Source organism: Dermacentor variabilis, chromosome 3, assembly GCF_050947875.1.
Source record: "Dermacentor variabilis isolate Ectoservices chromosome 3, ASM5094787v1, whole genome shotgun sequence".
NCBI classification, from domain to species: Eukaryota; Metazoa; Arthropoda; class Arachnida; order Ixodida; family Ixodidae; genus Dermacentor; species Dermacentor variabilis.
In genome coordinates, this window is record NC_134570.1 from 224,415,047 (window position 1) to 224,427,158 (window position 12,112).

At 48.0% G+C, this 12,112-nt stretch overlaps 1 protein-coding gene and 1 long non-coding RNA gene across 2 annotated transcripts in view; one reads left to right on the plus strand and one right to left on the minus strand.

Annotated features, from left to right (window-relative positions):
* The window catches only part of LOC142574431 (uncharacterized), a 69,478-nt gene extending 64,838 nt beyond the window's left edge, over positions 1–4,640 (minus strand). The window contains exon 1 of the long non-coding RNA XR_012826532.1: positions 4,587–4,640. This is a non-coding gene — a long non-coding RNA (uncharacterized LOC142574431). The remainder of the gene's footprint in view (positions 1–4,586) is intronic.
* A 5,916-nt stretch (positions 4,641–10,556) lies between these two features.
* On the plus strand, positions 10,557–11,579 carry LOC142575036 (uncharacterized). The gene has a single exon (XM_075684002.1). It carries the CDS (start codon positions 10,557–10,559, stop codon positions 11,577–11,579), a length of 1,023 nt encoding a protein of 340 aa, XP_075540117.1.
* Positions 11,580–12,112: the final 533 nt, after the last annotated feature.

Genomic DNA, 12,112 nt, shown 5'->3' on the forward strand with positions numbered 1-12,112 from the left:
CAAATAAGAACAAAGCTGGACTGTATCGCTCCCGATGAAAGGTCACCAGAAATCCAACCACGAGTTGGAGGGTCTCCAGTTCAGGCAGGTGACCCAGTCTGGATGCGCGATTTCCGAACAAGTCGTCACAGGTGGATACCAGGAGTAGTGCGAGATCAACTGGGGTCCAGAATGGTCACTGTTGATTCCGGGAAAGGAATTCAGCGGCGACACTTGGACCAGGTGAGACGTCGAACTGTCTCAGACTCTTTCTCGACACAGAGGGTAGCCGTAAACCCTGCAGATAGCACTCCAATCACGTCGCGACATAGTCCGGAAGTGGCCCAGACGGATAGCCCGCCACCGTTACGAAGATCGACCCGACAGCGACGGCCTCCTGAACGCTTGGACCTGTAAGAGGGGGAGAAGTGATGTATCGCCAACTTCATCGTCATCTTCATCGTGCCTTCATCGGCACTGCCATAGTCATCATGACACGTGAGCAGCGGAACACACGGACGCAGGCTGCAATAAAGCTGCGGGGCTTGCAGCGTTATGTCTGATTGATGTCATTGTTTTTAAGCCTAGTGCGACATATCAATCGCCTGTAAGCATTTACATCTGCAAACGCCCCTTGAGGCAGTAGCAATCAGAGCCGTGCTATTTGATAAGCTAGTTACAGTTAGCTCTCTCTACATTCCTCCGAGCCATCAACTTTCCAGAACAGAATTCGAGAGCTTTATCGCAGAACTCCCCGAACCTTACATTGTAGTAGGCGATTTAAATGCACACAACACCCTCTAGGCAGGTTCTCGTTGTGATGCGAGAACCTGCCTTTTATTGGAAGAAAAAACTTCCTTTTATCTTCCAATGCATGCCTACTAAACAAGAAAGAACCCACATTCTACAGCGTGGCAAACAAAACATTCTCATCTATTGACTTAAGCATAACATCAAGTACACTAGCGCCATACCTGGAGTGGAACGTGATCAAAAATCCATATGGGAGTGACCATTTCCCAATTGTCTTAAAATTAACAAAAGGCGATAAGTGTTCCCCACATCTGCCACGTTGGAAGGTCGAATGTGCTGAGTGGAACCGATACAGATAGCTGTCACATTTGACCTGGGATGACATCTGTACTCTCTCAGTCGATGATAAAGTGTCATATTTGACGGCATTTATAACTGGTGCTGCATCAATATGTATCCCTCAAACGAATGGATCACCCTCTAAACGACGTATTCCTTGGTGGAGTGAGCAATGTAAGGAAGCCCGCAAAAATCAAAATAAGGCTTGGAGTCGCGTTCGCAACTGCCCAACTACCGGGAACTTTATCAGATTCAAGAAAATAAAATCAGAATGTAGAAGAACGCGCCGCCTTGTCAAAAGAAAAAGCTGGCAAAAATACATCTCTAGTATTAATTCATATACAGACGAAAGAAAAGCTTGGAACAGAGTAAACAAAATTAAAGCCCGCGAAACTCATCCTCCACCATTAGTAAACACGCAAACAGATACTCTTGAGGACCAGGCTGACTGTCTAGGAGCACATTTCGAGCACATTTCCAATACATCTCATTACACAGAATCATTCCTAAAATTCCGGCGACAAGCAGAACAGATGACTCTGGGTGGGAAAGACACATCCAATGAAGTATACAATCGTCCATTTGGAATGGCTGAGTTCCAAGCGTCACTGAACTGTTACAAGTCCACTCCAGGAAGTGACAGAATAATGTATGAGATGATCAGACACTTACACCTGAAACCCAAAAAAACACTACTGTCACTCTTCAATTCCATGCTCTCTGCCGGCTACATTCCTTCTGTCTGGAAAGAAGCAATCGTAATCTCCTTTCTCAAAGAGGGCAAGGACCCTTCCTCACCCAACAGTTATAGGACTATAGCTCTGACTAGTTGTCTATGCAAATTATTTTAGAAGATGATTAACCGCCGCCTCATCCATTTTCTTGAAAGCAACAAGATACTCGATCCCTTTCAGTGCGGTTTTAGGGAGGGTATAGGTCCACAAAAGATCACCTTTTCCGCATCGAGACAAATATCCGTGATGCCTTTGTCCACAAACAGTTATCCTATCAGTATTTTTAGATATGGAAAAAGCATACGACACAACCTGGCGCTTTGGAATCCTCCGTGATCTGTCTGAAACGGTAGTTCGAGGCAACTTGCTGAACGTGACTCAGAGTTACCTCTCCAATCGCACGTTCCGTGTTAGAGTTGGTAATGTTCTGTCTCGTCCATTTACGTAAGAGACTGGTGTTCCACAAGATGGTGTGCTAAGCTGCACTCTTTTGATTGTCAAAATGAACTCGATCCAGACTGCCATACCACATACTATGTTTTATTCTGTATATGTGGATGACATCCAGATAGGTTTCAAATCATGTAACCTAAGTATCTGCGAGTGACAAGTGCAGCTTTGCATAAATAAATTATCTAAGTGGGCGGACAAAAACGGTTTCAAGCTAAACCCACAGAAAAGTACATGCGTCCTGTTTTCTAACAAAAGAGGCATACTTGCGGACCCCGCAATAGATCTAAATGGAGAACGGCTATCTGTGAGCCATGAACACAAATTTCTAGGAATCCTTTTAGACAGCAAGCTGACATTTGTACCACACCTTAAGTATCTGAAATCAAAGTGCCTCAAGACTATGAATCTGCTGAAGCTCCTGTCACGCATATCTTGGGGAAGCGACAGGCGGTGCCTTTTAAAACTTTACAAAAGTCTTATATTAACAAGGCTTGACTACGGAGCAATAGTCTGTAATTCTGCTGCACCTAGCGCTTTGAAAATGCTAGATCCTATTCACCACTTAGGTATCCGCCTTGCTACAGGTGCCTTTAGGACTAGCCCCGTAGAAAGCCTGTACGCTGAATCTAACGAATGGTGCCTGCATCTTCAAAGAACATATTTATGTCTCTCTTACGCCCTCAAGGTGAAATCAGATTTCCATCATCCAAGCCATTCAGTTATTTACGACCTATCTACGGCTAGGCCTTCCGTAATCGCCCAGGCACTAGACCCCCTCTGTCACTTCGGTTGCAAGCATTGTCCGAAAAAACAGGCGCGCCGAATTTAGAGAATATCATAATGGCAACTACGCGGCTTCCACCGCCGCGGGAGTGGCAGACTATCGAATGTGACGTCTCGTTTGCAGAAATATCAGAACGAGCACCTGAGGCACACATATGGTCACATTTTCTTGAGCTTCAGGAGAAATATTCTTGTGCTGAATTTTACACAGATGCCTCTAAGTCTTCTTCTGGTGTTGCTTACGCAGTACTAGGAACAGCGTTTTTAATATCCGGTACTCAGGGGACCGATTGCAATGCATGCTCACTGACCTGGAGAGGCAAAGCAGAAGAGTGGGTCTAAAAATTAATCTGCAGAAAACTAAAGTAATGCTTAACAGTCTCGGAAGAGAAGAGCAATTTACAATAGGCAGAAAGGCACTGGAAGTCGTAAGGGAATACATCTACTTAGGTCAGATAGTGACGGCGGATCCGGATCATGAGACGGAAATAATCAGAAGAATAAGAATGGGCTGGGGTGCGTTTGACAGGCATTCTCAGATCATGAACAGCAGGTTGCCATTATCCCTCAAGAAAAAAGTATATAATAGCTGTATCTTACCAGTACTCACCTACGGGGCAGAAACCTGGAGGTTTACGGAAAGGGTTCTACTCAAATTGAGGACGACGCAACGAGCTATGGAAAGAAGAATGATAGGTGTAACGTTAAGGGATAAGAAAAGAACAGATTGGGTGAGGGAACCAACGCGAGTTAATGACATCTTAGTTGAAATCAAGAAAAAGAAATGGGCATGGGAAGGACATGTAATGAGGAGGGAAGATAACCGATGGTCATTAAGGGTTGCGGACTGGATCCCAAGAGAAGGGAAGCGTAGCAGGGGGCGGCAGAAAGTTAGGTGGGCGGATGAGATTAAGAAGTTTGCAGGCATGGCATGGCCACAATTAGTACATGACCGGGGTTGTTGGAGAAGTATGGGAGAGGCCTTTGCCCTGCAGTGGGCGTAACCAGGCTGATGATGATGATGATGACATTGAACCCACATACATGTATCTTTACAGCGGAAGCATATGCAATGCTCTCTGCAGTGAAGCACATCAAGCAAACGAATCTGACTAGGGCTGTAGTGTTCACAGACTCATTGAGTGTAGTGCGAGCCCTAATGAATGTACGTAAACATAAAACACTGTCTTTAATGAACTGTATACATTGCTATGCTCAGCTTATAGTGCTAAACAAATGATCATACTGTGCTGGGTACCTGGCCACTGTGGCATGAAAGGCAACGAAGCTGCTGACGAGAAAGCTACGTTAGTAGCTTTTAGTGACACAGACATAAACATACCCATCCCAGCCACAGATCTTAAAGCATACTTACGTCACAAGCTCAAAATCCATTGGCAGCAACAGTGGAATGCTGAGATATCAAATAAACTGCACTTGATAATACCCAAATTAGGATATTGGGTATCGGAGAGAACATCACTATATAACGAAGTGCTCTTTTGCCGATTAAGAATAGGACACACTTACGGCACTCACTCTTACCTCTTGACTGGGGGATATCCTCCCACTTGTAGTAAGTGCGGCCAAAATCTCACAGTCCTGCACGTTCTTATTCAATACCCTGCAATAGAAGCACAGAGGAAAAAGTAGTTCATTTCTACATATCGCGAAAATATTCCTCTTCAACCGAAATTTTTTCTCAGCAATGAACCGCTTTTTAATCCGAAACTAGTTTTAAGGTTTTTAGCTGAAACAGACACTCGAAATCATTTGGCCAGGATATTTTTAGCTCACGTGTAACAGCCCTGTACTCAAAGGCTTTCTTGAAGCTAAAGTGTCAATGCTATGTTTTATTGCATCATGCTTTTAACGAAACCTCATTACCATAGCCCACAGCACTACTTAGTCAGAATCATTATTTTAGCAACTATATATTTTAGGCCATCCACAGCGACCGATTTTAGTTCTTTTTACAGCCATGTCACATATACAATGAGAAATTAATTGTCTAATTCATTGCTTGCATCATTCACAATGCACCGTCAACATTACCTTTGTCATGGCGCTCTTTGGCCATACCTGACCCTTGCGCCATAAAACACTACACATCATCATGCTGCAGAGTAGGAAGCCTCGAGCTCGCTTCTTTCCGGCGCCGCTACGGCTGTGGGAGCCGCTGGAGACCTTCTCCATCGGCGTCGCCGCCGCTGGGAGGCGGCTCTCAAAAGTTCAGAGATGGCAGACCAGCTCTGGGCCGTCTGGCAAGCCGAAGACGCCGCCCGAGTCCAAGGACTTCGAGCCGCCACCTGAGGCCACCACAACAAAAAACTGCCAGACCATTCATTAATACAGTTTGTTCTTCTTGGTTCGGCGCATTCCCGCATTTTTGAGGCCTAACTTTCCGACCTTCAACCTCCACCTTCCTCTCCCCCGCGCGAGCCTGGTCAGTGCTCCGATAGCTGTATGCTGCTGTGTCGAATTGGCTACTCTCGTAGGCGCGGGGGAACGCGGCGGGGTCACTGTCGTCCCTCTTGGATGGATGGATGGATGGATGGATGGATGGATGGATGGATGGATGGATGGATGGATGGATGGATGGATGGATGGATGGATAGATGGATGGATGGGTGGGTGGGTGGGTGGGTGGGTGGATGGATGGATGAATGGATGGATGGATGGATGGATGGATGGATGGATGGATGGATGGATGGATGGATGGATGGATGGATGGATGGATGATGGATGGATAGATGGATGCTATGAGCGTCCCCTTTGGGACGGGGCGGTGGGTTGCGCCACCAAGCTCTTGCTATTATTCTCCCTAATGTTCTACCTAGGTTAAAAAAAAACACTGTGAACTCCCACAATCAAATTTCCTGGCCCCCTATTGCGAACGTTGCTTTTGTACGTCTCCGTTTTTTTTCGTTTCACTACTTTTCTTCCACCAATCTTCCAATCGCCTCTTACTAATTTATATTTTGGACATGTTTACTTTTCCACTGCTCTCGCCTAACCAAAGTTCTTGAAGGAGGCCAGTGGTGCCTAAATCGACCGCTGGGCAGACGTCTTCACGTTCTAATAAAACATGCTCTATTCTTTCGCTAGCTTTACCGCAGCAAGCACATGCTTCTTCTTCCTTCTTATATCTCGCTTTATAGGTTCGAGTTTTAAGGCATCTCGATCTCGCTTCGAAAAGTTATGAGCTTCCCTTTGTGTTATCCTAAATTGTTTCTCTCCTGATTTCGTTTTTTCCTCTTAAATAGTTACTCATAGCAGGTTTCTTTTCCATTGCCGCCACCCATGAGATTATTTCAGCCGCTCTGACTTTCCGCTTGACGTTCTTTGTTGCTGTGTTGCCCACCCTACAGACCGCATACTTGCTGGTTTGCTTCCTAGTGCTTTTCCTCTACTGTCTTGTCTCCCTCCGTCGCTGCCCCAAAAGAACGCGGTCGAGCAAGGTCCTGCGGGGGAGAGTGTATCGTTTACGCCGTTTTCTTATTTCATCCTTTCTTTGTACCGTTTCCTTCTATGCATAGCTAGCGCACCGACTGGGTGGCGTGGATGGCGTGAGTGCTTGCAGTCTTGTCCGTTCTTGTCGATGCACTGATATTGTGAAAAATCCTCGCTTGCGGTCAACATTCCTACTGAGAAACCTAGATCTTGAAATACGCAGCAAAGTGGCCTCGGATTTTCGCGAGTGTTAGAAATTATTATACGCGAAACAACAAATAGAAAAAAGTCGGCGCTGGTGGCCACCGTCTTCGATGTGAGATGAACTGGGATACACAGAAGCGTGAGTTTTACAATGGTGAGAGCATTTGTGTTGCGCATGTTCTAAGTTTTATAAGTAGCCAGACGAAGTGAATTAGGAAATGACGCATTAAGTTGTGTGTCTTACTAGTAAGGTTGTTTCAAAGGGCTAAACTTCAGGATACTCTTGCCTTTTAAATTATGTCCAGCTGCTCAACGCTTTTTCTTTTCGCTTTTTTAATTCCACGGTTTGCGTGTATATTACTTTTGAAGTTTTAACATTTCTCATGGTTTCGCTGCGTCCTTAATTTTGATTTTTTTTTTTCATTCATGCTCAGCACTGCATCGATTTTGGACGGCCTAAAGGACAATGTGTGGTGGCAATTGCAACATTATATTGCGCTTGCCTGCTATAATCTTGGGGTATTGATGTGCGGATTATACATTCAGGTTGACTAGAAATTTAAATGTTTTTTATGTGTAGTGATTACATTTCAAATGTGATAATACATATTATTCAATACCCTTTATTTAAATGAATACATTTTCATATAACCGCTGGGTCGTTGTCGATTTCTCTGTAGTGGCGGAACGCAATTATTTGAGGAATAAGCAGTCAATCTTAAATGAAATGGTGGTCTTCACAGCTGGAAGATGCTGCTATCGCTGTAAGTGAGCGCACAGCCAAAGAATCACTGAAATATGCAGTCTTATTTTATTTATTTCTGGCCCCCGAAAATTTAGCGCTGATAAATTTCTCCTGTAGACCTCTCAACTTTTACTGAGCAGAAACGCTGTGAGCAGAATTAACAATTCTTTTGTGATGTTTTAGGATCAATGTTATAAACTGCTGCCAACCAAAGCAATATCACGCGGTTTATATATTACTGAAACAGCCCTGGCTAATGTAGAGTGTCTGTAATTACCTGGCTCATTTTATTCGTAGCCTTTGAATAGGGCCCGGAGTAGAACCCGTATAAATCTCTGTGAGTTTTACTCAAATTCCAGGGCTTTGATTTTATCATGCCATGTGTGCTGCCTGATCCTCCTAGTCATGCCGAAGAATCGCGCTTCTTCTCACTGTTATAGGTCAAGCATCATTTCCAGCAAACACACGCGGCAATGTTTCTTTGCGTATAATAAATGCATATTTTTGCTAGCGCTGCCTGACGCAACTGCTCGGATTTCACATGAAAAATTTTGCACGTAGGCCGCATTGCGTCTACAGTGTCTGAAACTAGGATTTTGTGCTGTAGTAGGTTCTGCTGCAATGTTTTCATTAGAAAGTGCTGTGTTGACTAGGTGTGGGTTTTAAACAAGGCGGACGGATCCTGCGCATTTTATGTTTGTGTTCTAAATATTGTCCGTTACACCTTCTACAATATATACCATATATGTTGAAATATTAAAGAGTGTTACCTGACAAATCTCTTGCAATATTTTTTTTTTATTCACGCCTTCGAACTCTCTTCTCAAACTTCTATTCTTGCACTATGGCAATTTTTCAACATAAAAACATTGCCACATACATTTGTCACACCAACATATCTCATAATATTTCTTTTCATTTTACAGTGCAAGCATCTCTTCCAAGTAAGCATGAAGTCGCTATGGGAAGTGGTAGCAAATTCAACGAAACCACCGCGTTATCGTGGTCCTTGGAGGACTGACCAGCCCGCCGTCATCCAAGCACTGAAAAACCTGCCTACCGACGTCAGCTCCCTGCCCTGATAGCCCTGGCCAGCTTACATTCCTGGGCACATTGCCCAATTCCTATCCTGAGGGCCCTGCCTGAACCACCGCCATCCACCTAGCTTCACGAGAACTGGCTCTTTTGGCGCCTGCCTGTAAATAAACGGTTGGAACACAACCGAGCGTCGCCCATTTAGGTTCACAGGAAATGCTTGTTTGTACAGATTTATTCGTAAATAAACTGTCATAAATGTTAATTTCAGTATTATTTTATTATTATTTGCATGTATAGGGCACTTCTGCTTCTCGATGTAATATCTTTCCGTCGAGCTTTCCTAGCTACTATTGGGGCAGACAGTATGGGGAAAATTGATATAAAAAATTCCGCTAGCAAAGGTTCGCGGTAAAAATGGCTGCGTACTCTAGAGCCAGCGTATTTACAATATTCGTCATGTAAACGGCATTGGCTCAAAACTGGCATTAATAATGGCAACGATATGGCTCAACACTGATACTACGCTGGCAGCACAATGGCTGCTACATTGGCACAATATTCGTCCAGTCTTGGCTTTAACCCTGGGCCAGCATTGGATTGGGTTGCACTTTGTCAATATGCCAACATTGGTTGAAGAGTAGTACCAATTTCTGCCAGAATTGGGCCATGCTAGGACCATTGCTGGTGTGCTGCCTGGGGCCGCTTCGCGTGCCGTGTGCCGAAGGCCACGGGGCTGGCGGTGGGCTCTCCGCCGGTGGTTGCGGGCGGCTTCAACACCCCGCACCGCGAGTGGGGCTACCCATCGTTGACCGCGAACGGGAGCGACCGATGGCAAACAGCCGCCGATCACGCGCTCGTGCTCTTGACAGACCCGTCCTTCCCCACCAGAACGAGCACTTCAATCACTAGGGACGCCACGCCGGATCTCACCTTTGTCATGGGGGTGGGGCCGACCTCGTGGATAGTAACCTGCACGAGAACTCAGGTAACGATCACTTCGTTTTGACCACTTCCTTCGAGGTGTCGAATTTAGGGTCACGGATTACCTCTTTCGCAAAATCAGGAAGGGAAAGACGGTGGCTCACACAGGGTTTAACGAATGGCTGTCGCAACTGAAAAGCGCGTGGGCAGGTCCTCAAGGCACAGATCTCAATGTGGACAGAATGGACAGTCGTCTCGCCCACCTCCTCGAAGTCAAGGCTGCTCACCTGGGCAGGTGGAAGGGGCAATGGCCAAATCGTAGACTCCGTAAGAGATAGCTGAACTGAATCGCACCATTGAGGAACACTGTCGCGCGCTCACAATGTAACAGTGGGACGAGATTTGTCATTCGGTCGACGGGTAAATGCGCACTGGAAGCAAGTGGAACCTCCTGAAGCAGCTCCTAGACGAATAGGCCTCCAAGTTCAAGCAGAGACTAGTTATGGATAGGGCTTTGCACGAAGCCAAACAGGAGGGCTCCACGGTGGGAAGCATTATCCCGTTGTTGGCCGACAGATACCTCTACCCACGGTCCCCTCGTGCGACGCGGATCAGCCTCGTTGCCGGGTCCTCCAGAGGGATGGCCTGGACGCTCCTCTCTCTAAAAACGAGGTCAGGGAAGCCCTTTTTAACCTTAACTGCCGATCGGCCCCAGGGCCGCATGGCATTTCGAACAGGCTACTTCACATTCTGGACGAAGAGGCCATCGCCACATTAACGGACGAGATCAATCGTGTGTGGGACTGAGTTGACATCCTCGACGATTGGAAGTTCGCGTCGGTAGTTCTCATTCAAAAGCCAGGTCGGGACCCCAGCCTAAACAACCTCCGACCAATCTCGCTCACTTCGCGCGGGGAAAGGTCGCGGAGAATGTCATTCACAACCGGATATCTAGGTACATCGAAGAACGAGAACTCTTCTCCTACAACATGGTGGGCTTTCGCCCGTCCTAGTCAACTCAGGACGTCGCGAAACTCATTAAGCACCACATCATCAATAGGGACACCAGAGACGTCAGGGGTATTCTTGAGCTGGACCTTGAAAAGGCCTTCGATAACATTTCTCATATAGACGTCCTCGGTTCCGTTTTGGACATGAGCCTTAGGTCCAAGTTGCACGGGTTTGTCAGTTCGTTCTTTTGGAGCAAGCGCGCCATTGTCAATATGGGCGTGGCCAAGTCTGATCCATTCGAACTAGGGGTGAGGGGAACTCATCAGGGGTCGATCATCTCGCCCTTTCTCTTCAACGTCGTCATGCGCGGCCTTTCCGCGCGTCTCTCCGATGTTGACCGTGTTAATCACGCTCTTTATGCCGATAACATCACCGTGGGGTGCGATGGCGGCAGTGAAGGCAGAGTCGAGGAATCGCTACAGGCGGCCCTCAGCTGCACGGGGAAGTTCTTGGCGGGCACGGGGCTCCAGCTTTCGCCGTCCAAGTCCGAACTCTTTATGTATCGACCGACAAGAAGGAGGCGCATTCCCAAAGGGCAGGTCCCCTTCGGGGAGGTCGACATCTCCATTCGTACGGTCATCGGGCAGGTCATTCCCAGGGTGAAGATCATCCACGTACTCGGTATGTTAATCGAGGCAAACGGTAGTAACGGACAGACAATCGCTCGTATCGCCACCAAAACGGACAACATGGTCAGGCTCATCACTAAGGTCTCCAACAGTCGCGGAGCGCCGGGAGAAGACAACCTCCTTAGGTTGTACCACGCCTTCCTAATGAGTCCATCACGTACGCGGCCGCCGCGCATCGCTGGCACGGATACGAGGGCAAAGCTCGAAGCGATTATGCGCAAGAGCATCAAAATGGTGCTTGGAATCCCCATGGGCACCAGCACGGAGAAGTTCATGCAGCTGGGAGTCCACAACACCCTCGACGAGGTTGTCGAGGCAGAGCAAAGGTCCCAGGTTGTCAGGCTCTCTTCCTCGCCTGCGGGGAGGCGGATCCCGAAGGCTGCAGCCCACTGCCGCCAGGGAAAGGCGGTGCGCGCTCGACCTGGGGACGCGGGAGGCCGTCGTGGTCTCGCCGTTTCCGCGCAACGTCCACTCGTCACACAGTGTAGGCACATGCCAGGCCAGGGCGGCTGCACTGCTCGGATTCGTCGCCGGTGACCCACGATCGGTCACATTCATCAACTCCGCCCAATACAGTTCGTCCGGCCGCTTCGTGGCGTCCGTGGTAGATCACAGGGGTTAACCCCGTCGGTGCGGGGCTTTTTCCTGCACTGGCGGAACAGGTCGCGGTGGCCCTCGCCCTCCGGGACGGGAGCAGATCGGAGGTCTACACGGATTCCCGGGCGGCGGTCAGAGCCTTCGCCACGGGTTCGATCTCAATGGAGGCGGCCGCCCTGCTTCGCGGCAGGCGTGTCGCCCCCCACGTCATCACTTGGTTTCCGGCCCACATGGGGCCACGGGTCTCCCCCGTCGTTCCCAACGCCAACGAGCTGGCCCACGCCCGCGTGCACGAGCTCACTCACCTACCGCGCCGGGGAAATGCCGCTCGCGGGCGCGGGGCTCCACAAATACTCGCTCCACACGTTCAACGAGATTACAAAGCACTGTCAGCTCGGCAGGAGGGTCTATCCCCCGCCCCACGCCAAGCTCTCCAGGCCTCAGTCTTCCACCCTTCGCATGCTGCAGACCGG